We start from the raw sequence: 27382 nt of genomic DNA on the forward strand, positions 1-27382 counted from the left end.
TGATTAATTAATGCACATAAGATTTTAATTGCTAGAAATCATGTCCACCTTTACATTGTGTTTGTTTAGGTAGATTTACAAAAGAGAGAAATAAGAAAGAGAGAGATAGCAAAGAAATTAGCTATTTCTATGGTTTGGATGAGGAGAGAAATAAGTAAAGAGAGAAATATAATGGTTAATAACTGCCAAAAATAAATCTCTCCATATTAGGAGAGATTTGTGTGACAAGAAGTGAAATAAACAATTTTACAACAATACCCTCATTCAACTAATTTATTTTCTTGTAGAAAAGGATAAATTTGTTATTTTCTCATTTTTATTAATTTCTCTCTTCTCATTTTTCTATTCATCCAAACCATATAAAATTTCTATCCAATTTCTCTTCTATCTCTCTTATCTCTTATTTCTCTCTTCACTATTTCTCTCTTCCCTATCTCTTTGACATCCAAACATAGTATTAAAGGGAGACTGCCTAAAACATTTGATCTACTTTTAACTTTGAAGAAAAATAAAATTTACCACATGCTATTTATTTATACCTAAAAAGGACAACATAAGCAATGAAAACTCTTTTCCTCTACCAAAAAAAGAAAAAGAAAACTCTTTTCCCTTAAGTTTTTATTTACTTTATTTATATTTCTATTCAATATCAAATATAAGTTGAAGCTAGCCGTCAAATTAATTAAGTTCATTTTCAATATGCTAAAATTAACATTGCTAGCTACTTTACATTGAACTTATAAACTCTTTCTTGACTCCCTTTGATTTCTGTTTATAATCACTTGAAATAAGAATTTGATTGTAGTTTACAAAATCATGGTTTATCAATATACCCTTCCTTGCTATTATAGGCATCTCATGTGCATATCATTATTATTCTTTGCCAACAAAACAATAAGATTATTTTTGTCATCATATTTTTAAAAAATTTCAATATCCCAAAATGAAGGCCTCATGCTGTCCCCTAGCTTCTTCACCAGCTCCTCATTTTCCGTTTATAAAACAAAACCAAATTCCATCAAAAGACTCTCACTTAAAAGTTAGAATTTCTTATAAAAATAATTTCTAGGTAGACTTTACGTATTTTACTATCGAACTATAGATTACCAGAGTCTCATTCTCCTGAAAATCAGAAAGTTAATACCAAAAACATTATAAACTAGATTAAATTTAATATTTTAAATTGTTCAAAAAAAATTTAATATTTTAAATTATACAATTGCAAATATCTTAAATTAAATGTGCAAATGCAAATATGCAATATCTCTTGAATGCATGTATTCCAAATTCTAAAAATTAGAAGTAACTTAGAAATTGCTTGAAGCCCAAATTTGACTTCTTCTTCCAAATCATCACTCAAAAAGTAAGTAATACTTTATTTTTTATTTTCATTTTCACTCTTCCTTGGCTTTCTCTCAATTGTTGAAAATTAAAATGTGATGTAGCCATCTAATAAGACCACCCACACATCTCTTCCAATTTCCAACTCACTCACTTTGTTTCCTCACATTCACATTCACATCACAACACAACCACTTGTTTCTTTTCCTTCTTCCTTTCACTTAATCATTTTTTTTCTTTTCTTTTCTTTTTCCTTTCATCCAAACATGTCCTTCTTTAACACTCCTCTGTTTTCCACTCTGTTCTTCTTCCTCTTCATAACAACACTTCTCTGTTTTCCCAACACAACAAATTCCGACACACCATGTCCATATCCATGTTATCCACCACCTATAGGAAGTGGAACCGTCACTCCTACAAATCCAACTCCTTCTGTTTCAACAGTTCCACCAGCACCACCACAATCTGGATTACCATATCCACCACCTTCTGGTTATAATTATCCTTATAATCCAACACCACCTTATGGTGGCAACGGCGACGGCGGCAACAACAACAACGGTGGTGGTAGTGGTGGTGGTTATGGTACACCACCACCACCTGACCCTATTTTACCTTACTATCCATACTACTACAGATTGCCTCCTAACAAACCTGAAGATTCTTCAGCATCATCAATCATTGTGGAGAAGAAATTTGTCACTACTATTCTGTTATCTTTATTTCTTGTTCTTGGTTTTGTATAAGAACTGTTTGAGATTAATTTTCATGTAGTCAAATTGTTATTCAAAATCAGTATTGGTAGTGGTTGTTAATTTTATTTATGGAAAATTATTTATGGAAAATATTCAACTTTGTTTTTGTGTTTGTTAATGTTTTTTGTGCGTGGGGTGTGAAAAACAGAGGAGATGAAACAGAGTAAGGTTTCATGTTGAAGAGCCTGAGAAAAAAACTAAATTATATGTACGAAAATAACATAAAGATTAAAGAGTTCTAATTTTATGACCGGTAGTGTATAAGAATATACTTAATGTGAAGTAATTAAATAATTAAATTGTTGATTTTGAGCATTTTCTTTGTATTAAATTCTTAATGCCATAGATTATTAGGAGAGTTGCATCATGTGCTTTGGAGTTTATTGCACCGTAAGCACTTTTGATGTCTTTCTTAATTTCGTCTTATGCATCGTTCATTTTCTTTCTGCCATTTTGGTTTGTTCTTAGTTTTGTACATGGCTCAACAACCTTGTCCTCTAAAGAAAAATGTACTATTAACAATTAAAAAGTAATTACTTCTGATGCTTTAAAGTTTATAATTTGAAAGTAACAAACAATTAAAGAATTGCAAAGTATATACAGCTTTTTGTTTAAAGTTTATATAAAGTAAAGTAATAGATAAGCTACTATATTTTCAGCTGTTGATTAAATAAAGTAGATTAAAAGGCCTTAACATGGGTCACATTTCTGTATATACTAAATTGCAATTTCACCCTCTAACTTTCATAATAGTACTTTTGACCCATAATTTTAGTCTCTTTTACAAAAATTGGCTCCTACTAATTTTGACCAAATCAACGCACATGCGTACAGTCACTCACATGTTACATTAATTAGCATGTCACGAGAGTCGTTGTCCATGTATGCGTTGACTTGCTGACGTGGCATGTGAGTCATTCATGCGTGTGTTGTGTTGTTTAAAATTTAGTATGGGTTAATCTTTTGTAAAAGAGTCTAACATTAAGAGATAAAAATGTTACTATGAAAAGTTTAGCCTTCTATATATCTAACATCTATTTATTTATAATTGGTGTGAGACTAAAATTCAACAATCTCACCATCAAATAATGTAAGTATATCACATCTTGTATATGCCCTGCCTCCTAATAACACCATTAGAAAGATGTTTCAATAATCCAACATACCATAGTCTCACACCAATTCTAATATCATATGTTGGAGAGAAAGAAGAAGTGTAGCAACAATGTGTTCACCGGTTTTCCCGGTTCCCACCGGTTCAAAACAATTTTTTACCGGTTTTACTGACTAGCAGTTCTGGCTCTTGTTCCGGACCGGTGCCGTGTCCGGTTCACGGCCGAACCGGTCAAACCTGCCGGTCCGGTCTGGTTCTTAAAACATTGGGATGGATGGTCAGTTTAATTTTTCACAATACTCAAAAATTTGTTAGTCTCAATTATGTGATCACTATTATTATTATTATTATTATTATTATTATTGGTATATGTCCTTGTTTTATAGAATTTATGACATTTTTTTATGAAATTTTCAAATTTTTTATATTTGTTTAAAGACTGAGTTATCAGATTCAACCAATATAATAACTATATAAGCTTATTGTAGAGACCGGTTCATTCAATCAGTTTAATCCGATTTGTCATGCGGTTCGACCATTGACCCAATGGTTCGACCAATAAACCAGTGACCCAATATCCTCGCCGGTTCGATAACCGGTCCATTTTTTTTGTTGACAAAACCGGTCCGGTTTTTAAAACACCGATATATAGAATTATTTTAGTGCATATTCCTTCTTTCTTTTTTTATCCACTTCAAAATATTTAAAAAAAAATGCATTTTGCATCCACATTTCCAACTCCAAGTCTCATCTGAGTATCTTGCACAACAGTCGCCAACACAAAATCCAGCGCACCTACCTACAACCGTCCGCCGTCGTTCTCTCATATCTCTGATTTATGTTCTCTCTCTGCTCTCGCAGGTATCTCTCTGCCGCAAAACCCTTTTCTTCCTCACTCTAATTTCTCTGTTTTTGTTAACTACTTAACTTGTGATACGCATTATGATTCTCCCTATAACTCTATTGTTGAATGTTGTTGCTGAGTTGTTGAATTTGACATTGTTGTTTATCTTGTTATTGAATGTTGTTGATTTGTTTATATATATGTATATGTAATTTTCTATGCAGGTGGTGCTAAATGATAATTCAATCGCCACATTTCTAAACCCTAATTATGGAATGCACAGTGTTATTTCCTCCTAGTTCGCATTTTGTTCCATTGGGAAGAACATTGTGCAGAAACCAGAGAATCACTTTAGCAACACGTTCATCAAATTCAAATAGAAGAAAAGAGAAACCAACAAAGAATCTTCAATATCCACGGCGTGGCAAGCTACCTCCAGAGTTTGGTGTTAATTTATTCTTGAAGAAGCCTAGCACCATCACCACGGAACCAACTCATGATGACAACGATAAGGATTTCACCGTAGAAGAGAATCAGGAGGAGGAACAAAGTACCGATGTTGTTTGGGAATCCGATGAAATTGATGCCATAGCATCGCTTTTTCAAGGTAGAATCCCACAAAAACCTGGAAATTTGGACCGGGAAAGACCTCTTCCTCTTCCGACTCCTCACAAGCTTCGACCATTGGGACTACCTACGCCAAAAAGACTACCAGCTATGGTTTCTTCTCGTGCTCCTATAGATAAGAAATTATATAAAAATCCGACTTTTCTTGTTGGGTTGGCAAGGGAGATCAGTAGGCTTAATCCAGATGATGATGTATCTATAATTCTAGGAAAGTGGGTACATTTGCTGAGGAAGGGTTCTTTATCGATGACAATAAAGGAGTTAGGCCATATGGGGTGCCCTGAGAGAGCTCTACAAACATTCAGTTGGGCACAAAATCAGCCTCATCTCTTTCCTGATGATTGGATTCTGGCCTCAACGATTGAGGTCTTGGCTAGGAACCATGAGTTGAAGGTTCAGTTTAACCTAAACAAGTTTACTGCTATGGCGAGTCGTGGAGTATTGGAGGCATTCATCAAGGGTTTTTTAAAAGGAGGAAACCTTAGACTTGCTTGGAAGGTATTGGCAGTTGCAAGAAGGGATAAAAGAATGTTGGATCCCAGTATTTATGCAAAACTAATAGTGGAACTTGGAAAGAACCCTGATAGATACAGACATGTCGAGTCGTTGTTAGATGAACTCGGAGCACGTGATGAATTGAATTTGAGCTCGCAAGATTGCACTGCTATAATGAAAGTCTGTGCTAAGATGAAGAAGTTTGATATGGTTGAGAGCTTGTTCAGTTGGTTCAAACAGTCTGGTTCTCAACCAAGTGTGGTTATGTACACTTCTGTAATTCATAGCCGCTATGCCGAGGAGAAGTACAGAGAGGCATTGGATGTAGTTTGGGAAATGGAGGCTTCAAATTGCCTCTTTGACCTTCCAGCATATCGCATGATCATAAAGCTGTTTGTTGCTTTAAATGATCTATCTAGAGCCAAGAGATATTTTTCCAAACTTAAAGAAGCAGGATTCTCTCCCACTTATGGTTTATACAAGGACATGCTTGAAATTTACATGGCCTCTGGGAGGATAGCAAAGTGTAAAGAGATCTGCAAGGAGGCCGAGATAGCAGGTTTCACGTTAGATAAACATCTAGTGTCATATGGTTTAATAAATAAAGCACAGTAGACTGTAAGAATCCAACAAGAATTATGATAGTTTGTATCAAGTTTGGATCCCTCCTTATAATCCAATGGGTACACTGTACCATTATGGGCATCCATTTGTACATTGACAAACATCTTCAACATTGAGGGTAAATTATTATATGTGAATATGCAACTAAAGCTTGTGATGGTTGTTCCAACTGTTGAGAGAGATTGTCATGATATGGAAAAAAAAAGGGTCTATTTAGTTTGAAAAACATTCCATTCTTTTTTTGGTTGGAAAACATTTTCTGATTTTACTTCATATACTTTGGCAAATAATTAAAAGATCTCTCTTGTTTTTCACTATTTTTAATTATAGATTTATATGGGAAAGAATGTAAATAATGTTTTGCTTTCACCATCTCAACATTTTGCTTCATAAACTAAAATGCAAGTGCCAAGATGGTGCATGTGATGGTTTTACACTTGATCTTTGAACTTCGGGTAAGTTCATGTGTTGAAAAAATCCGAATTATCATAGCTTCAATTACTGTCACAAACTGCTGTCATTGCTCTTATATGAAAGAGGAATGCACTGGTAAAAACCTCTTATATTAATCAATAATGTTGGATTAGTGTTCAAATTTATATGCTTCCTTGTGTTATATGTTTGTACTGCTATTGTCATCAATTGGTTTTTGACTTTTAAATTTTTTTTTGACCTGTTTCTATTATGGACCTTTACATATATCTTAGATTAAGTTTCTTTGAGCAGGCTCTTCAGAAGCGCATGATAGAGGATGAGATTGCTCTCTGTAATATGAAAATTCAGAGATGGTTAATTGGTATGTTTTCCTCTACTGGTTGTTTATCAACGCTTTTTATTGTTTCTCTCTCAAATTCTTCTATCAATAAGGTTTTACCCTTATGATAGATCTGTGGTCTAGCATAAATGATACTGGTATATACAGTGATTATTAGCTTCATATAGGCATTTTCTCCCATCTCATTGTCTCTTTAAAATGTTAGATTTGTTTTGGGCAATATCGGGTGTTGGATTTCATAAATTTTACATGCATATTTGGTGCAAAAAGTAGTTCAAGTTTCCCCTAATCATTGCACATAGTTATGTTGTCTTCCTGTTCTTGTAAACACACTAGATCTCTTGTTAACATTGTGAATGATACGGATTGACCGTAACTCCACCTCAAAACCATGGTTCAAAGAGGAGGATTGTCCAATCCTATATAAACCCCCACACCGGATTCATGACTTCCGATGTGGGACTCCAAGTTGGGTTCATGATGCCCAACTTGCACATGGAAATTGGTAACAGTGAATTTGTTGCACATATTGATGTTATATATTTTTGGTTATTTTCTTTTTGAATTAAATTGCGGTTTTATTTTTGTTTATGTACTGGCATGTCTACTTTTGTATGACTAGATTTGGTTATGGTCGTTTGTATATACTTGCAGTATATTATTTCTACCGAAACATTTGGTTTAAAATCAAAATCCAAATGCAAAGATAGTGCATATGATGTTTTACACTTGATCTCTGAACTTACAGGTAAGTTCTTATGTTGACAAGTTCATTCCTCTGTGTTCGGTTTGTTTTCCTCCTCTCTGTCTTTCAGGAATACTAAAAAACCTAGCCTTGATATGACTTTGCTCGAGTTTTCCCTAATTGTCGCACATAGTTATGTTGTCTTCTTGTTCTTGTAAACACGCTAGATATCTTGTTAACATTGTGAATTTGTTGCATCTATTGATGTTCTATTTTTGAGGTTATTTGAGTTTTGAATTAAATTGCGGTTTTGTTTTTGTACTGCCATGTCTACTTTTTTATGACTAGATTCGGTCATGGTCGTTTGTGTATACTTGCAGTATACTATTTCTACCGAAACATTTGGTTTAAAATTAAAATCCAAATGCAAAGATAGTGCATATGATGTCTTACACTTGATCTCTGAACTTACAGGTAAGTTCTTATGTTGAGAAGTTCATTCACTGATGCTTCTTCTTTGCATTTGGTTATGAATCTGTTGATGGAATGATGAATTACATTCAACAATGAGGTCTATTATAATTATGACATGTTGATGCCTCTTCTATACAAACTTATGAATGCACAAGTGAGGATGATTAACTATTGAAGAAAATACTTTCAACATATTTTTTCTCTTCCTGTTAATTGTTATAATTTCATATTCATATACTTCAATCTTTATAGAAGAATCATCTTTTTCGATTTAGAAACCTCATTTAGTTTTACTTTCTAATATCTTTCTTTCACTTGAAAAAATGATCTAATATGAGTAATTTTCTAATAATCATTATCATTTTAAGAGCAATATAATACACAGAAGCCGTGAGAGCGGTAAAGGAAGTAGGACTAATTTTAAAAACCTCAAAATAAGTTTGTTTATTTTTCCATTTTGCATTCTTGGTGTTTGACAAAATACAGTTGTTGATATTGCTTCTTTTTTTATCTGATTGTGACATGAACCCAGTGTCTGTGTACACTCCCATCTAAATGACTGTGTTGTCAGCTCAAGCTGTCGTAGCTCATGTTCTTCTCTCACCGCTAAATCTTCAGTAATTGCATTGTCATTCATAACTTCATGGTCTGTGGTATTAGTAGTTGGTTATTGATAATGTGACACGAGGAGTTTTGAATAAAATGTCGATTACTGACAATTCATCGATGGTTGAAGAGTGTGAAGCTACAAGAAGAGGCAGCTATAGGTTGGAGACGCGATCAGGTCACATAGACACATCATCTTAGATGAGTGGATATAAATAGTAATTGAGGGATAATAGTGGCACAGTTTTCTCCGTTAAATTTGGGAGTGTGTAAGTTGTGTAGTAGCTGGTGAACATTTTTTTTTTGGTATTTCGGCCGTGAGGTAAGTAGACTCGTGAGCATTGTTTTGGTTCAAAATAGTGTGTGACTCATCGCACATAGATATAATGCGCGCATATCTTTTTGATGCATGAATGGAGATCCAGTTCCTTATTATAGTAAGTTGTAAGGAAAACATAACTAACTATAAGAGAATACAGGGGGAAGACAAGGCTCAGCATGCCTGGGCACTTGCCCGGGCCCGGTCTAATATTTTTTTTGTTGAGAAAAAAAATAAAAGAAAGGGAAAAAAGAAAATAAGAAAGGGCAAAAATAAGAAAGGTCCTGCTATGCTTCCCGTGTGCAACATGCTTCTCCCAGTTCCACCGTTTCACTTTCACACTCCTTGTCACTCGGCTCGGCTGCTCCTCAATCTCTCTGCGTCGTGCCCATGGCCATGAGTGTGTTCTAACCCAACAAGCAAACACAACTGGCAAGAACTGACCCATTAAGGAAAATAGCAACCAATACTGCGAAAAAGCTTGGGTTTTCAATGCATCTATTCTTTGATATTTGGGGTTTTGATTTTTGTGTATAGAAGAAGATTTGAGGTGAAGATAACATAGATTTATTATGATATTTGGAAGTATATTTGAGTAGAAATATTTTTTATTCAAAGAAGATGAAAAAGATGAATATGTTAATCTTATGTTCATCAAAATTCTGGATTTATTTAATTTTAATAAAAAAAAATTATCTTATGTTTTTTAATATAAAAAAGAAAAGAGAAAATAGGTTTATATGTGGGCATTATAAAAGATAAGTGACCTAAATGAAAAAAAAAATAGATAAAGGACTAAAGTTTTACAAATAAATAATATAAGACCTAAATGAGAAAAATAAAATAAAGGACTAAAGTCTTATAAATAAATAAGATAAAAGATCTCCATTGTAATTTTGCCTAAAATCAATAAATTCATATTTGTAATACACTTTGATCTTTTGGGATAAATTAAGAGATCTAGATATCAAGAGAAAATGAAGCATTCATCCCTTACCTATGTCTCATAAATATATCGAAGAAAAGGGGGTGGTCAAACCGTACCCCTAAAAGAGAAAGCGAAACTTTAATAACCTGTGAAAGGAAGGCATATCATCCCACCAAGTGGAATTTAATAACCTGTGGCCATAATCAACAAGCTTATCCGCACAAGCATTTCCTTTTTAGTGGATATGAGAGGAGACAACATTTAATCCCAACCTAAAACAATTGCTCCATCGATTAGGAAGCCAAGCCATGTGGGAAAAAAATCTTTGTCCAGAAGTAACTCTTTCCTAGGAACAATTTGTGGTTCCATTGTAACAAACACACCCATGGAAAAACTTTTCATGCCAGCATATGGCAGTAACCAAAGATTAGATTTCCCTTTTCTCCTCTTTATAATAATTATATAATAGCCAAGACCAGCTACAGATTTAGACAATGCTATAATTCACTATGCATTATTAAGTATTACAATTTTTTATTTTTCAATAAACAATAAAATCAATTTAATGAGGATCAATTTAACTAATGCTCTAGCCTGTATCAACCTTGTTTATAGCAGTGTTTTCAGATCATGGTTATGACAGCGCTATGGCGTAGTATAATTGAAATTCGACGCAAAAGTTATTCTAAAATTGTACACCATAACACAAATTATGGTTTACAACTTATGATATGCTTAGTAAATGATACGTGTAACATATTTCCACATCCTATCCCATAGAAGAAGCAAAATATCAACAGTAATAATCATAAACCAAAACAAGCAAACTACAATGATAAGAAAAATAAAAGTTTCTTTGGAACAGACAGTCAGGAGTTTGTTGCATTACATAATCCAACATTGCATAATCAAAGCCATGATTTTCATGCCAAAATCAACAACATAATCAAGATATTTACTTATTTAGCATATTATGTTATCAGCATATTCTTACACTTTCATTTCACGGCTTAATGTTGTATGTAGTGTACTAACAATGCTCTAATCCTGCCCAAAAAGCAAGAAAGCAAGCATCTCCTAACAACTGTAACATTGTTCTACATTACTTTAGTGGATGACAGGCTTTAAGGGATGAGCTCTTAGCTTGGACAAATCTAGGTTAGAATCTAGTTCCTCATCCAGTTCACCAACAACACTTCTGCAAATCCCAAATGAAAACCATTAAAACCGATATAAGATGGGTTAGAATGTGAGAATAAGCCTACAGAATAGAGAAAATTGACCAGATAGAGGAGAAACAAACATACATGTTGTCACCCCTAATGATGTATAAACCGAGAACAAGTTGTTGAACACCTTCCTGTAATTAGAAATGAGAATGAGCCAACAAAAGGAAAACAAATAAAATTACGATATGCAAGAAAGAATCTGATAATAAAAACTCTAAATTAGAAAATATTTAAAGAGGCGGAAGGGGAAGATTTAGAGAAAGTAGCAATCACATAAATTTGTCACAGTCAAAAGCAAGCGATTCTAGTACAATAAACAAAATAATCACTACCTTAACTCAGATTTGGATCCTCTACCTTTCTCTACTTATTTTTCCCTCCATTTTAAACATCATTATCTCTCCTATTTTCTCCAATTTTATCCTAAAGTCAAGTCACTCTATCTTTCACTCCCAAAAGGTAGAGGATCCTTACACACCTTAACTCCAGAAAGTAGATGCTAAAGAAAAAAAAATGATGCCATTAGCGATTACTATTACTTTTAGCAAAACCATAATACAAAAGTCCATGGCTTTAAATTTACTGCATTTTTTTTGACAGAATTTAAATTTACTGCATATATCAACAAAAAGGAGGAGATAAAGAATGTGAGTTTCTACATCCTAATTCCTAAAAAGATAAATATTAAAAATTCATGATTTCACAAAAATTAAAATAGAACAAGCTCGAGATGGTGGATAAAGTTCAATGCTTCATCCCATCATCAAACATGGATTCGGATCCTCTCCTGCCGATTCTCTCATGTTGTCGATTCTACCTTAACCTCAACCATTCACCCACCCACTCTCTCCCTCTCCCTCTCTCTCATGCACTGTTTTTTGTTGTAGGATATAAACACAAATAGCTACATTCTTCACCATACACAGATATATAATATAAAACGAATGACAACTTGTGGCACAAATATCACAAGTTCAAAGCTAAATATGTAAACATTATGTCATATAAGTAACAAAAATTAAAATGAACGAAAAATGTAATCCATACCTTGGTAGAAAAAACTCGTTCATGTGACTCATCAAGAATTATATTTGTTGCCTGGTCAAAACCTTTTAGGACTCCCTATAAAGTAAACAGAAAAAGCATTGCAATCAGAAAGAAAAAAAAAATTGGACAATTACAAAAACACACACACAAACAATATTTCATGTAAAATACAAAGACTTACCACAATATTTCGTCCATCATTTGTAATGACTGAAATTTGCTCTGCAAAAAAAAAAAAAAAAAAAAAAAAACCAAAATTACCTCTCATAGCACAGTTCAAAACAAAAACAAATCTCAAATTGAGAAATATCAGGTAAAAATTAAAGAGTAAAAGCCTATTAAAGATAGAAACATTCTGATAACAGGTTAATTTAATACTTAATTGCATGAAATTAAGCTGAAAACCCTAATAAGTTAGTTGTTCGATAGTAGAAATGAAAAATATTGTTTTATACTCGATTATATAAGTATGAGAAAAAAAGAGAGAGAAATGTTGAAGAATGCTTACGATCTACAAGAGACTCGAGTCCAGGACCCCCAGTTGCCATTAGTTGAGGAGATTGAGAGTGATGATTGATGGATGGCGGGGAATAATGAATGAGGTTTTCAGTTTCAGAGCTTAAACTACGTTCGCCGCTCCACTTTCTTCTTTGGGTCGGGTTTTCAATCAACTGGCCCAACACCAAATAAATACCTCTATTTTTTTATTAGAGAGAAATTCTTGAGGGATAAGCTAGGCTTACATGTTATTATAGATTTGTTTAATTCTTTTCTTTTTATTTTTTTCATTGGGTTAACGCTTAGTCTCCCCTTATATATATATTTTTTCTTATTTTTTAATATATTTATGAACTATAGATAAAGAATGAAGGTGAATAGGAATGTCACCCTAGATGTTCTTTGCTTATACAAAGGGCGGTGCTACTCTAGTGTGACGGGTGCAGCTACACCCCTAAACTTTTAATATTTACACCTATAGTTCCTATGTTAATTTGAACCACCTGAAATTTGTTTTTTGTTCTTTGATGTTGTACAAGAGTATGATTTACTAATTTAATTAATTGAACTAAATCGAGTTAAACTTTTCAAATTTGTTTGTCTTGCTTAATTAACTAAACTTTTACATAAGTCAAAAATACATCAGAAAGGGTCAAACCCAAATCTGATAGGTTGTTTTGAAATCTCTGACCAATATGTTAATAACACAAATTCAACGAATTAATTGTCGAATCAAATATCAAACTCTATTTGAATTGGCTCGGTTCCTTGTCAGCCCTACTCATAAGCTCACTGTATGCATTTCTTTATTCTTCACTTGGAGTAATTTTCATCCAAAAACAAAATAAGAGCGATGTATAAACGAGAGAATGTGTAGATGAAAATGACTAGCAAATTATGCCATCTTGGCATACATTACACATAAACTTTGAAAAAATAAAACAAATTCTAATTCCCAACATGCATGCAAAATTTAATTAATGGTTTAGACACCACAATCTCACCATACTTATTAGTTTGCATCCTAAAGTGATTTAAAACAAATATACTACATATTATCTACCGAAAGCTTCTTCCGAGGAAGCTTGAGCTTTGGCTTAATTCCCTAAGTGGTTTATCTGTGAATCTAATCAAGTTGTAGGCTGAGGCACCTAATATGCAACCAACAAAGGGTCCAACAACATAAACCCAAAATCCCTTGTAATTATGCATCACCAAAGCTGGCCCAAGAGTTCTAGCTGGGTTCATAGATGCACCTGACACAGGCCTGCATGCAATTATCAAACTTATGATTAAATGATTATACCATGGACTTAAATTATGATTAAAAATATAAAATCCCCTGTCATGCTACCAGAATCACGCTTCTGATAGTATATTTACTGATGTGAGACTTCTTAACTCACCCCCTCGCACCAGCACTATTGGGCTTGTGGCGCGATTATAAATGGTGGATGGCCTGATCAGAAACTTGATAGCAGGCGACCCAACAGATCAGGGTGAGGCTCTGATACCATCAGAGAATTGGAAGCTGAATCTAACTCATGCTTACAAAGCTGGCTCGTAAGGTGAGGATTACCTCTACTTTATAAACATATATTCAGGACATCTCGTAACACTTCTTAACAATAACAATATAGTATAGTGTTAAATTACCCTGCAACCAAGACATCTACAACAATTGTCATACCAACAGCAATCCCTGCTAATTCTCCAATCTGTTAGCAAAAACAGGAACTTGATTATTTAGAGTATTTACATATCATAAAGTTTGGATATTTAAATGCTAAAACAAAATAAAATGCAAAAAAATGTAAATTAAAGTAAACTGAGTATACTAACAGCTCTATTGTCTGTGGAAACTGCAGATACAACAAACATCAAGAGAAATGATGTGAGTATCTCAAACACAAGAGATTGCATATTAGATCCTGCTGGTGTTGTTCCGAAAAAAGATTCTTCATCTACATCAAACAGAAGGTACAATGTTCCACTAGCAAGAACAGATCCTACCACTTGTGCAACAATATACAATGGCACCTGCAAAAACATTAAATTTGTCTCTAATTCAGTCGTTAAGTAGTTAAGACGACTTAATTGAAGACTAATTCATTTTTTCGTCGTTAATTCAACTTTTTCTAACAATGTGAGTAGATCAACTGGTAATTATCATGCATGCCTCTTTTAGTGGGAAATGCCGATAGATGGCGAAGCTAACTGTAACCGCTGGATTGAAATGAGCACCCGAAATGTGACCGAGAGAATAAACCAAGATCATAACTGATAGACCCCATGTTACACAAATTCCAGGAAATGTTATTGTCCCTTTAGTCTCTTCTGATTTATTAAGAACCACTACGCAACAACCTGCAAAAATTAAGAAGTATGTTCCTATCACCTCTGCTATTACCTGTTACATACATTTCATTTTATTTCATTAGTAGTGTCTTAAAAATTCAATATCAAAAATGAAAACTATTCATTGCTTTTTAAGTGTCTCAGTTTGACCATGTACACTATTCACATAATCTACTTTGACTATAATTTTTTATATATTAAAAAAATGTTAGCATATAAGATATTGTTCAATTTTCTCGACGAATATTTTCAAAGTATAATATTTTCATAATTTTTTTATAAAAGATAATTAAAGATATTAGTGATCAAAGTTGTGCATGGACATGGATGCAGTTGTCAAAAGCGACACTTAAAAAGGAACGTAAGGAGTATTATAGTTTCACATTAACATGTGTACCTTTTGTATGATTTGAACTACTTCAGGAGAACCGCAAAAACTAGAATCCCTTTGTGCTTGTGCTTCTGCCTTAAGATCACCTTCTTCCATTTGTGTGATCTCACTGGAAGACATGTTTGTATAAATTAACTAAACTAAATTAAACTTTCACTTCTTTTTCTTTTTATGTTTTGGTTAAGAATATGGCTGAAAGTTTATGCTTGTAATGCAAACTTTCTTATTTTGGTAATTTAGAAACTTGCTGAAAGTTAATCATGATATGTTTGGAAATTTCTGCTCTTGTTAAATATAGATTTTGGTGGTTTAGCTGTTTTTTGGAACAACCAATGGAGGTAAGAAGTGAAAGAAACTACCACTACTTTACATTCATTCAATACTATACACATGTCATTATGGCTAAATATAACATCAATGGTAGAATTTTAAAAATTAATATAAACCATTGAGTGTAAGTATATGTGTACTTCACACAAAACTAAACCATTTATTCTTATTTTAAGTAATCTTAGAATGTAAAGAGATAGATAAGGGATTTGAGCCTTGAGTAGAAGAGTTTCTTATTTAGTACAAAATATGTATTCTTAGGCAGTATGAGAACTATCATATTTAGAAGTATATATTGTGATTTTTTTTATCATATGTTTAATGAATACCCTCTTTGATGTTATATATACTTTTTATGGAGTATTTGTTAGTTTTAATTATATGAAAAACCTATTATTTTAAGAAAAAAAATATAAGAAAAAACTACAAACAATCTACAAATATTAAACTTCACCATTTTGTAGGACCAAAAACATATTTAACCTTATTTTATAAGGTTCACATTCTAAGTATGCGAACTGTTTTTTTTTTTTCTTTCTTTCCAATTTTTACTATTTACATATACTCGCATCCTACATTACAAGGGGTAAAATTGGAAGATCGGGAGACGCGTGAAAGATTCAGGGCGCGAAAGAAACCCTAATTAAGAACACAGTCATCTACTGGACAAACATAATTATGGCCCATTTAGTTCTCAAGAATGGGCATGCATCGCCATTTCAATGGACTATTTCAATGGACTATTTCTGTTTGCAAGTACATTTAGTCATTTACTACTTTAGCTTATTGATGGCAGTCAATTATATGATATTTTTTTATGCATTTTTCTTTATTGTTCAATATGCTAAATAGTAGCTAAGTCTCTTTAGGTTATGTTGAGTAGATGAACTCCCTTATGAACGCTCAGACATGTAATTTGGTTCGAACAAGACTATATATAATTACTATTTAGTTATTATCTGTTATTGTCTCTATTTATTTATACTCTTTCATATATGAATGCGCACATATTTTGATAGTATCTAGAGTCGAAGTGGATACTGTGACACATCTGAGACTCCGAATCAAAGAGATAATTTAACCAACCAACCATAAGACCATTAAATTCAGTATCTGAAGTTAGGTTTGTGATTAAGAATTACACGTAGTTAAATTCTGCAATGATTAGGTAAATTAATCGGAGGTAGAGATCTTGTCAAACATTGAACTTCTAAAGGTTAGGGCGCACTCTTTAGAGGCTGAACCCATTAAAGGTGATGATACTATAAAAGCAAGGGTAAACCTATCAAAATATTGATTGGACTTAATTCATATTGCAATAGAAATAAGGAATGGTAAAACTGAACTTATTTTATTAGAAATTAATCACTAGATAATAAAGTAAGCAAATATAGCGCCAGTTACAGAGCAGGAATAAGGAAGGGATTCGAAAGCACTTAACCTATTTTTATCATCTTGAACTTTTTCTTTTATCTTTAATCTTATACTATCTAACTCTGTCTCAAAACCTTTTCCAAACAAACAAAGCGAAATCAAAACTATCGTAATTCCTAACGAAACTGGTAGCTTTGGCACAATCCCTGTGGAGACGATAACTTATCACTTTATTACTTGGTAGTGATTTTGTGCACTTCCAGAAAAGCCCCATCACTTATAAAAATAATGTTAAATATGTCTTTGGTTTCTATAAAATAGTGATTTTCTAAGTTTAGTCTTTACTTTATTTTTATTATATTTTTAGTCCTTGAAAAATTATTATGCACTCAGTTTTGATCCCTACTGTTAATTTAACGTGTATTTTGAATGATGTGTTTTTGGAGATATGTTTATGTCCAAAAAAAAAAAAATTGCTCAAAATTTGATTTCTTGGTTATGCTTTTTGTTAATTTTATCTTGAACTTTTGCTATTTAAAATATTCATATTTAATTCATCTCATGTTAAAAAATTATAAATATTTATAAATAAACTTTATATGATATTTTAAATATTTCTACAAAAAATATTCAAAAGTTTAAGAGTTTAATGATAATTAAATTAAATAAATTTAGTTTTCGTAGGACTAAAACTATGTGCAAGAAAAAGATGTATATGGGCTAAAAATATAATAAAAATAGAGTAAAAATTAAACTTAAAAGGTCTTCATTTTATGGTGACATCTAAGGTGAGGGAGCTATTAAGTCCCTTACCGGTGGACCACTAAAATTTTACCATCAGATATGATTAATGGCTTAGATATACTAAAAATAAAAAGAGACACATGTAAAGCTGTCCACATACAATCTTTCTTAAGTAACAAAAAAAACTTTTTTTTTTAATAAGCAAGTAACAAAAAAAACTTTGATTGTGTTTCTCTTTTTCTTCCATGACCATACTCAACTGAAGCTTTAGAATCTGAAGCAAAACCTCCAAAATCAAATTTTGAAACCAACCCATCATGCAAAACCATTGAAAAAACCCAAAATTGCAACAAGAAGATTATTCGGATCACTGTGCAATATCCTTTTATCTATGATTCTCCAAACAATTTTGTCTTCTTCTTTGTCTTGCTTTGGTGACACCACCGGTTGTAACATTTCAAGATGAACAAATTAAAATCTCAAATAGAATTTCAAAACTAATATTGTTTCAGATGCTTGGCAAGCGAAAGAAAGATTCAACGGCGGTGGTGGTCTGCGTCGGTGATGGGGACAGTTGGCACCGGAGGTGTGGTTGTTCGCCGGAGTTTGTGTGGGTGATGGATGGAGTTTTGATGGAATTTCCGTCGAATTGAAATGTTGGGAGATGAAGTTGTGGTTTGACAGGATTGCATGTGGATAAGTGTACATGTTCATTTTCTAATTTTAATAGATCTAAGTCATTGATCAGATCTAACGGTAACAATTAAATGGTTCACCGGTGAGGGACTTAATAGCTCCCTCACCTTAGAAGCCACCTCATTTTATAGGGACTAGAAATATATTTAACCATAAAATAATATATAAATAGGGTGAGTGTATAATCCTCAAATTGATAATTGTTCCACCTCCCATCACAAGATTGATGATGATGGTAACAAAAGTGAACTGTACCCTCAACTAATAAATCCATCCTAGTTCATAAATAATAGTTCAACCGACAAAAATATTAAAGGTATTAGGTCGGACACCATGATCAAAGTTCAAATCTTTATCTCTCCACTATAGATGTTTGAATTTTTAGTGACTTGTTATTTTATCTATCTTTCAACAAAAATATACCCATCCTACAATGTCCAAAGTTTGAAAAGAATAAAATGAATGGCTAACGCTAAAGTTTATTATTGACATAATCCCCTTTTTAATCTAATCATTTTCATTGCCCTTGTCAAATTGAACCCACCACCCCTTTAATGGTCCCAGGCACCAATAGTCAGTCTACATGCACCAGCCCATCCGATTCATGTCCGTTGTTCACCCTACAAACACCATCACCTCTCTATACATTGGTTTTTGTTTGCATTCATTTACTATCTCTTATGTGTCACCGCTTCATTATATTTTTTGGTTCAAACCCAACCTCTCGCCCCCAAAAATAAAATACTTACGAACTACAAATTATTTACGATTAAATATGTTTTTGTCCATATAATTTCACATAATTTTCGTTTTAGTCCCTGAAGTTTGTTTTCACACTTTTTAATCCCTGAAGTTTCGTCAATCAATGGTTTTAGTCTCTTCCGCCCACATGTGTTTAACAAAAGATGACGTGGTAGTAACGTGGCACTGCCACGTGTATTTTTTATATTTATTTTTGTTTAACATGTCACCAATTAGTTTTTTTAAAAAAAAAAAAAAATCAGTGTTTTTTTATTCAAATTTTTTTCCCAATCGCGATGAACGTAGAATAGAACCTAGAATCCATGGCGCCATAAACCTCTCAATCTTCCCAATCCCAGAAATCAAAACCGAAATCGTGTTCGTGTTCCTATGAAGAATCAAAATCGAAATTCCTAAGAAGAATCGAACTCGTTTTCGTGTTCCTGTTGTGAAACCCTAGAAGAAAAATTGCAAGTGTGGTTGAATACCGAACTCATTTTCATCTTCAATATCTGAGGTAGGTCCATCTACCATGTTTTCTTTCATTCATAGAAATTTGGATATAACAAAACCAACTAATTAGAGAAGAAATTGTAAATTATTAGGGATTTTTTTTCCTTTTAATTGGGGTTGGAGGTGAAAAAAAATACAATTTTTTTTTTAAAAAAAATTTGATTGGTGACGTGGCAAGCCAAACAAATACATGTGGCAGTGCCACGTCGTTGCCGTGTCATCATCCGTTAAACCCATATGGACGACAGAGACTAAAATCATTGACTGGTGAAACTTCTGGGACTAAAACAAAAATTCTGTGAAACTATAAGGACCAAAAACATATTTAACCCAAATATTTATTCATTGATCATCACAGATTCACAGATGATCATAGTTGTCAAAATTACGTGTTAACACATAAAATCGTTTGATAAATTTTTTTTTGGTAAATTACTGAAAAAATCAATTTTGAACGAGTTAACTTGTGGTGAACTCAGCTAAAATTGAGGTAATTTATTTTGATTTACCCCATTTTAATCGGTTTTAAAGAAAATAAGATTGTTTATTTGTGAGTTCGTTTTAATTTTTAATTACTTTAAAACCTTATTTTTTTTTTAATCATACTTGAAAAACCTTATTAAAATCTTGTTGTTTAGATAATTTTTTTTGGATGATTTTATAATTTGGTGGGATAATATAAGTTGTTTGATTACAATTTATTCTAATTATTTGGTATATTTTTGTTTTATAATTAAGTTAGAATTTTGAATTATCGATGTATTTATTGTAATATACAGTTATAAGTATATATGACATTGCTTCAAAAAAAAAAAGTATATATGACATGTATATAATAATTTTAATATTATTTTAATACAAGAGGTAATTATCTCGTACTAGTTTACAAGTCAATTCTATCTACCTAAAAAAATCTAGTTGAAGTAAAAACTAGAGTTTAACAACCTTGAGGTTGATGTAATGTTAGATTGTGAGATTAGTACCGACCAAATTTGCCTACATTTCTGACATTCATAATCCTTAAATTAAAGTTAAACAGTCCATATTTTTTAATATCAATATTTTTTATTTTATACATTCAAAATTTACACTAAAATTTTAATCGTCTAATTTCAATTCAACGAACATAAATTCGTGAAATGTGTAAATAAGTCAATATCAATATGAACAATAGAAAATCTCATTTTTAATAGTACTCGATATCCTATTATAAACATGTTAGTCATAAGTTATGTTATTATTATATTTGCTTTTGAAAGTTTTCATTAGTTTATTATAGATTTTCATAAAAAGGAGACCTAAAAACAGATTAAAAACTGCTTCAAAGGAGAAGTTATTTCGAGTATCTTTTTTAGAAAATTGTTTAGGTAAACAAACACAAAATATATATTTTTTTATTTATAAAATTTCTAAAATTTAATTTCCAATTTAATGAAAATAAAATTGAGAGTATTTTTTTGCGGGTTCGGAGAGGAGGACATTGAAAGGAAAAATAGAAAAATCTTTAATATTTTTGAAAGAATATTTTTATAGATAATGATAAATAAATATTTATGACAAGTATAATTTTAATTTTAAAAATATTATAAAAATATAAATTTAAATAATTCATATAAAAACTCTCCAAAATTCCTTCCAATACAATTTTTGGGGCAAGGGTCCTCTCCCGTGAAAATTCCACAGGAGGCCCTGCAGTGCAAATCCACACCATCAATAATTTTTTAAATACAAAATCTGTCAGAACCAAAAAAGCAATGAATGGTCCAGATTTTACTGGACAAAAACTTCATGGGAGACAATCCCTTCCCCAATTTTTGAGTTCCACCAAATTATGAGGTTTGTTTGTTATGAAACAAAAATGAACTCTTGGTAGAGAGGACCATGGTTCGATCTCCCGGAACTGCAATCAGAAGATGAAATCACTTGATGCCAAAACTGACCCTTGAACCAGAGAAAACTGACGGTGAAAGTCAAAAATAAAATAACACTCCAAACTCTATTTTTTCCACTTGTTTCTTCATTTTTTTTCTTTCAAAACACTCCTCTTCTTTCCAAATTCACTACGTAATAAAACCCTATGTAGAAAATGATGCAAGTATGCAACTTAAAAAATATAAAGAAAAATAAGGTAAATTCTAATATGGACCACTTCATAAAGTGGTCCATGATGGATCAGTCATGAATAACATTATAATGAATATGAATTTTATAAAATTCATCGTTGGATTGAAAGTTTATATCATATAGATCATCCATAGAAAAATTTAGATAAATTGGAAATCATTTGATATGTTATTGAGACACATCAAGATTAACGGTTTATTAAATAACGTAAATCTTGATGGGTCTCAATAACATATCAAATGATTTTCAAAAAATTTTAAAAAATTTATGGATGATCTATACGATATAAACTTTCAATCCAACAGTGAATTTCGTAAAATTCATATTCGGTAGATCACTTGACCACGGTGGACCACTTGTGAAGGTGGTCACCGTAGCATTAGCCGAAAAATAATACCAATTCAAAATTTAAGTCACATGCTAAAGAGTCAAATTCAAAATAATTATCTTTCGAACTTGTGTATTCAACTTTTTTTTTTCACTACTAGTATTTGGCCCTACTGAACCTCCTAATCTGATTCAAGGGTTCGTTCTTCCATTAAGTGGTTTTAGGTCCCTCTCGGTTGCAGTTGCAGGGATCGAATTATGGTTCTTTCTAACAAGTCCAACATCAATCACCGCTAGACCAACTAACGATTGTTTGTTTATTTAACTTTTTAAAAATTATTATTTTTTGTTTTTTTTTTTGACAATATTTTTTGTATTATTTAATGCAAAATTTTTATGTTCAAATACTTTAACATGTAAGTATCCTTAGAACAGCATGGCCCAAATATATATAAACAATCCCTTTCACCTGAATAAATTCTTAACCAAAATATGTAAATTGTTACAGTTGGTTATAGAAGATTTTATGTTGAAACTAAAAGGGTTCTTGTATTTTTTATTAAGGAAACTGTATATTTTTTATGCTTGTGCATTTCTTTAAGGAAACTGTATATTTAATTTATTTTTTTTTATAAGAAGGAAACTGTATATTGAATATGGCCCTAATATGTTCGTTTCAAGATAAGGCCACGCACACGAGGGTTAGCGCCATAATATATGTTTCTCCAATTGGCAATTGTCAGCCAATAAAGTATAGCAGCATCACATAATTCTAACCAAAATCAATCATCTGTTGCGTAATATCAAGCACCTGTCACAAAGTTTAATTAATTTAAGGCTTAATTAGTCTTTTGGTCCCTTAAAGATATTTTAGGTTTCACAATGGTCCCTTAAAGAAAAAAAGGTCCGGATTGGTCCCTTAAAGTAAAAAGGTCCGGATTGGTCCCTTAAAGACATATATTTTTGCCATATTGGTCATTTCCGTTAAATTTTAACTCCAAATATAACAAAAAATTCCAATGGTTAAAATTTTAAAAATTAATAAGGTTTTTGGTGGACCACTTACACTTAATGACATCCACAATTCAATCAACTAAAACTAACGTTTTTTTTGTAAAAAATTGACGGAAAGGACCAATTGAGAAACAAATGTGTCTTTAAGGGACCAATCCTGACCATTTTTTCTTTAAGGGACCATTGTGAAACCTAAAATATCTTTAAGGGACCAAAAGACTAATTAAACCTTAATTTAATGATGTTGAGCTATTTTAAATGTTTTAAGAGCGGGATACTAGTTAATCATATTAAAAATAGAAATAAAAGAAAAAGTTAATGTTGATAAGATTACTTTTTACATTTTTAATGTATTGAATGCACAATTTTTAAGATAGAATTTCTTTATTTAAAAAACATCTTTTATTGAATAAAAAATTTAAAATAAAATCAATTTTTTATTTAATCTTATCATGTCAATATGAAGTGTGCACCAAACACATGATAGGATAAAATAAAGATATCATCTTTCTTATCTTATGTGCCCCAAACACATGACAGAATATGTGTTTATCCTATCACTATCATATCATATCATTATCCAGCTTCTTATCATATCATATCTCTATCATATCTTGAGCACCAAACGAACCCTAAAAGAAATACTTATTTGATCACAAATACAAATAAAAAATATTTGGACGCATGAACAAATTCAGAGATCAATAATTGAATTGTGCCCAAGTGGACAGATTGACAATTCTTGATATTTTTTCATCACAAGCAAGCAACCTTAACTTTATGTTTGGCTCAACGATTTCCTCTTTAAACATATATATATAGTGGATGCCTACTCTCTTTTTAATGTGCCATTTCAATCCAGGATTTGAGATAATGATTTGTTTCTCTTTTTTGTTGTTTTCCCTTCACAACTGTTTCCATATGAATATAATTGAACAACCCTTTATAGATTATTATTGAATGAATGGGATCATATGAATTGACACGAGGTTGAAGTGCCATCGTTTTCTTGGTAAAAAAGCAAATTAGCAAAGTGCTAACTCTTCATAAAAAGTGTTGTTGACTATGAATTACTTATTAGCTAGCTTAGTTAGTGTTGTGGATACATCAATAGCCGAAAAGAGAGAAGTTTTTTTGCATTCAATAAACTTCAAAGTAGTAGGGTTGGCAACTCCGAATATATTCTAAATTTCATTAGAAAATTAGTTCATCTTAGAATTAAATTTTTGACATAACTCATTCTTACAAAAATCAGCTTGTAAAGTGAGAATTATCTCTGCTTTATAAACACATATTCAAAACATCCTGCAACCGATATGAGACTTCTTAACGCATTCTCTCGTATTAGGCTTGGGGCACGGATATAAATGGTGGGTGACCCGATCATAAATTGATAGCAGACGACCCAACAGATCGTGAAGGAGGCTCTGATAACATCTTCGAATTGATTTTTGAGTCTAATTCATCCTTACAAAAATCAGCTTGTAAAGTGAGAAATGTCTCTATTTTGTAAACGCATATTCAGGTCTTCTCGCAAACGATGTGAAACTTTTTAATGGTTTGTTGAATTTTATTTTAAACTAAATGAGTTGAATTTAAATTACAAATTAAATTTGTTAATTAAATGAGTTGATTTTTTAAGCAACTAAAGAACAAATTTAAATGCTTATAAAAAATAAAAATAAAACAGATTTAAATAAATAAAATACTATTATTGTCACAAAACATGCACAAAATGGAGAAAAGAGAACAAATGGTCATGTTACAACAAATTGTCAAATATATCGACATGAAAATAAAAATAAAAAAAAAAAATCCCCAACCACAAAAACCAAACTAAATCATCCAAAAGACAAAATAAATCAAAGGATTAGACCACCATCAAACCCTAACTAAAGATACAACAAAAATTGATACAACAAAAATTCTTATGTTTTACCATAAACAACAGGCACACATATAAACTATATACTCACAAGATCCCATTTTAAATTACTTAATTTGACTTAGTTATTCATATATCTCGTTTTGACCGAATTTTTCACAAATAAAAAAAAACAAATATATAAGAAAAAATTTATTTTTTAGATTTATTGTAAAATTAATATATTTAGACAACATTGTAGTTCAAATACATCAATTTTACAATGAATCTCAAAAGTAAAATATTTCTTATGTATAAAACCAGAGGAAGTAATATATAAAATGTTGTTAGATTTGTTTTGATGAAAATTTTAAATTTTTATAATTTTTATATTAATACATAATTGAAAATATTAATTATCAAAATTATGTAAAATATCAACCGTACTAGGATCCAGTTTGATTCACAAATTGACATGAGAACTTGAGATCGATCAAGTCAAACTAAGCTCATTGATTCAACTATTTGAAAAAAAATTCGGGAAACCAGACTCTCTCTCTAAACCTCCTCTCTCTAACCTCAGATCTACATTCTCCCTCAAATCCAAATTTGTTGTCACTATGTAGACAAGGTGGTGGTGGTGCGACGAAGAGGATGCGGCCAGCCTCCGCACCACCGTGTTTTCTCCCTCAGATTTGTCGTTTTCAGACCCGTTCTTTCTTCTCTGGTGGGTTTTGTTTCACGTTTTTCTCCTTGCGGTGGTGGTTGTTCGGTTTGTGGTGGTAGCTCGCCGGAAGTTCTTCTCCGACGAGTTTTGGCTTGATTCTTCTCTCCTTCGGGTTGTGTTGGTAAGGGTGGGTTGAAGGCGATGTTTGTGTTTTTGGTGTTGACGCATCTTCTGGTTTGGCTGGCGTTTCTCGATTCCTGTTTTGGCCAGGGTTTTGGAGTGGTTGGGTTTTGGGTGCGTGTGCCTTTCCGGCAACTTCATCTTTCAAACCATGTCGTTTTTCTACCGGCGTGGAGGTTGTTACCATCACTATTCTGTTTTATTCGGATCTGGTGTTTGTTTTTGTTCCTCGTTCTGGTGCGTTGGGCTTCTGACTCGGTTTTGGTTCCGAGTTTGGAGTTCGTGGGTTCTGTTAGCTCGTGTTCTTCGGGCTGCATCCTTGCTGCACGACGGGGATACGGCGGTTTCGTGTGGCCTTGGTGTTGCGGTGGTGAGATTCGGAGGTGTGGTGGTGATGGCTGGCGGTGTTGAGATAGTGTTGTGGAGGTGAGGGGAGGTGAGGTGAGGTGATGTGGTGGTGGGTTCGGCGCGTACGGTGGTGGCGTTTGGTGCTGGCGCCGCCGATATTTGGTTGATGTCGTGTGTAGTGGTTTTCTAGGATATTTGATTTTCTGACCGCTTTCCAAATCTGTTGAGATTTGCATGATTCTTTTTTAGTTTTTGTTGGTGTCCAAATCTGTTGAGATTTGCAGGTTTCTTATGTTTCTAGTTGACCTCTTCCGCGTTGGTGTTAACTGTTTTGAGGTGGTCTGCGAGCTAAGACTTGTCTACTGGTTGCTGTCGCGTGTGTGGGCTCTGTCGTCGTCTGGAGTGTAGGGTGTCTTAGAGCTGAGACTTGTCTGCATGGGTTCTCATTCTACCGTTGTCTCATCAGCTTTTATCATGAAGGAGCTGCTTTTTGGATTCTGATGGGCCGATCACTTTTGATTCGAGATCGTGAGTTAGTGTCGATCTAGTGGCAACTTTGGGGCTGGGTTGGTGCCTTTGGTGGCCTGAAATCTGAGGGTTGCGTTTTTTATTTTGGGATTAGGAGATGAACCTCTATTAGGTGGTGTTTGTTTTTGGCGTTCCGCATATATACGGCGTTCAGTTATGTAGTTACTTTTATACCGGTTTTTGTTCATCTTATACAAAAACCTGATTAATAATATATTTGCTCATTGATTCAACTCATCTCGACTTATTTCGTCCAACTTCAAAGGAATAGGACGTACTTCCTACAGTGTAGAAGAAAGACTGTGTTCTTTCAAACAGTTCAACCCCCAGTTTCATAATCTCGTGGTCGTGGTCCCAATTCAACTTTATCCAAGAATATGCTTATCTTAATGCCGGAAAAGCAATAAAGATAACTTTTTTTGGTACTTTTTTTACTTCATCAAATGAAAATGTGTAAAATACTAATTCAGTCACGTAACTATAACTAAAGAAAAACGACAAACGCAAATAATTGCGGGATCCGCGGCCGATTATAAACAAAAAAAAATTCAATAGTGGTATAATAACGAAACTAAAGAATAAAGCAAAAGGTTAAAATAATTTAGAAAAAGTCTTCCTATTATATATTCCTATTTCATTTCCCTGCATTACACATTTGTTAAACCTTAGACATACTCTTAACCAAAAAAAAAAAAAAACAACTTAGACATACTAACTTTACACATTTGCTAAACGCTAGACATTTTTTTTTTTTAACGGCAAAATATTATTAATAATAACCGATCTCTACACAAGACGAACATAGGTCGAGATAAATAGAAT

General features: G+C 32.5%; 4 protein-coding genes and 3 non-coding genes across 7 annotated transcripts; 5 read left to right on the plus strand and 2 right to left on the minus strand.

Annotated features, from left to right (window-relative positions):
• The first annotated feature begins 1419 nt into the window (after positions 1–1419).
• LOC123907282 (leucine-rich repeat extensin-like protein 6) lies at positions 1420–2196 on the plus strand. The gene has a single exon (XM_045957480.1). It carries the CDS (start codon positions 1608–1610, stop codon positions 2085–2087), a length of 480 nt encoding a protein of 159 aa, XP_045813436.1. The 5' UTR covers positions 1420–1607; the 3' UTR covers positions 2088–2196.
• Positions 2197–3913: 1717 nt separating this feature from the next.
• LOC123907283 (pentatricopeptide repeat-containing protein At2g01860) lies at positions 3914–6026 on the plus strand. Its single transcript, XM_045957481.1, has 2 exons — positions 3914–4071; positions 4279–6026. The coding sequence occupies exon 2, from the start codon at positions 4325–4327 to the stop codon at positions 5789–5791; it is 1467 nt and encodes a 488-aa protein (XP_045813437.1). The 5' UTR covers positions 3914–4071; positions 4279–4324; the 3' UTR covers positions 5792–6026.
• Positions 6027–6228: 202 nt separating this feature from the next.
• Positions 6229–6294, plus strand: LOC123912043. Its single transcript, XR_006810902.1, has one exon. It is a non-coding gene; the product is annotated as a small nucleolar RNA snoR101 (small nucleolar RNA).
• Positions 6295–7295: 1001 nt separating this feature from the next.
• LOC123912042 lies at positions 7296–7360 on the plus strand. Its single transcript, XR_006810901.1, has one exon. It is a non-coding gene; the product is annotated as a small nucleolar RNA snoR101 (small nucleolar RNA).
• Positions 7361–7706: 346 nt separating this feature from the next.
• LOC123912040 lies at positions 7707–7771 on the plus strand. The gene has a single exon (XR_006810898.1). It is a non-coding gene; the product is annotated as a small nucleolar RNA snoR101 (small nucleolar RNA).
• A 2649-nt stretch (positions 7772–10420) lies between these two features.
• Positions 10421–12536, minus strand: LOC123907284 (sm-like protein LSM8). The gene is made up of 5 exons (XM_045957482.1): positions 12372–12536; positions 12045–12085; positions 11864–11938; positions 10895–10947; positions 10421–10785 (listed from the first exon to the last, which is right to left on the minus strand). Exons 1-5 carry the CDS (start codon positions 12409–12411, stop codon positions 10695–10697), a joined length of 300 nt encoding a protein of 99 aa, XP_045813438.1. The 5' UTR covers positions 12412–12536; the 3' UTR covers positions 10421–10694.
• Positions 12537–13289: 753 nt separating this feature from the next.
• Positions 13290–15398, minus strand: LOC123907285 (probable aquaporin NIP-type). The gene is made up of 5 exons (XM_045957483.1): positions 15117–15398; positions 14541–14771; positions 14204–14401; positions 14018–14079; positions 13290–13628 (listed from the first exon to the last, which is right to left on the minus strand). Exons 1-5 carry the CDS (start codon positions 15228–15230, stop codon positions 13421–13423), a joined length of 813 nt encoding a protein of 270 aa, XP_045813439.1. The 5' UTR covers positions 15231–15398; the 3' UTR covers positions 13290–13420.
• Between the last annotated feature and the right edge of the window lie 11984 nt (positions 15399–27382).

The sequence above is a fragment of the Trifolium pratense genome, linkage group LG2 (assembly GCF_020283565.1).
Source record: "Trifolium pratense cultivar HEN17-A07 linkage group LG2, ARS_RC_1.1, whole genome shotgun sequence".
Classification (NCBI taxonomy): domain Eukaryota; kingdom Viridiplantae; phylum Streptophyta; class Magnoliopsida; order Fabales; family Fabaceae; genus Trifolium; species Trifolium pratense.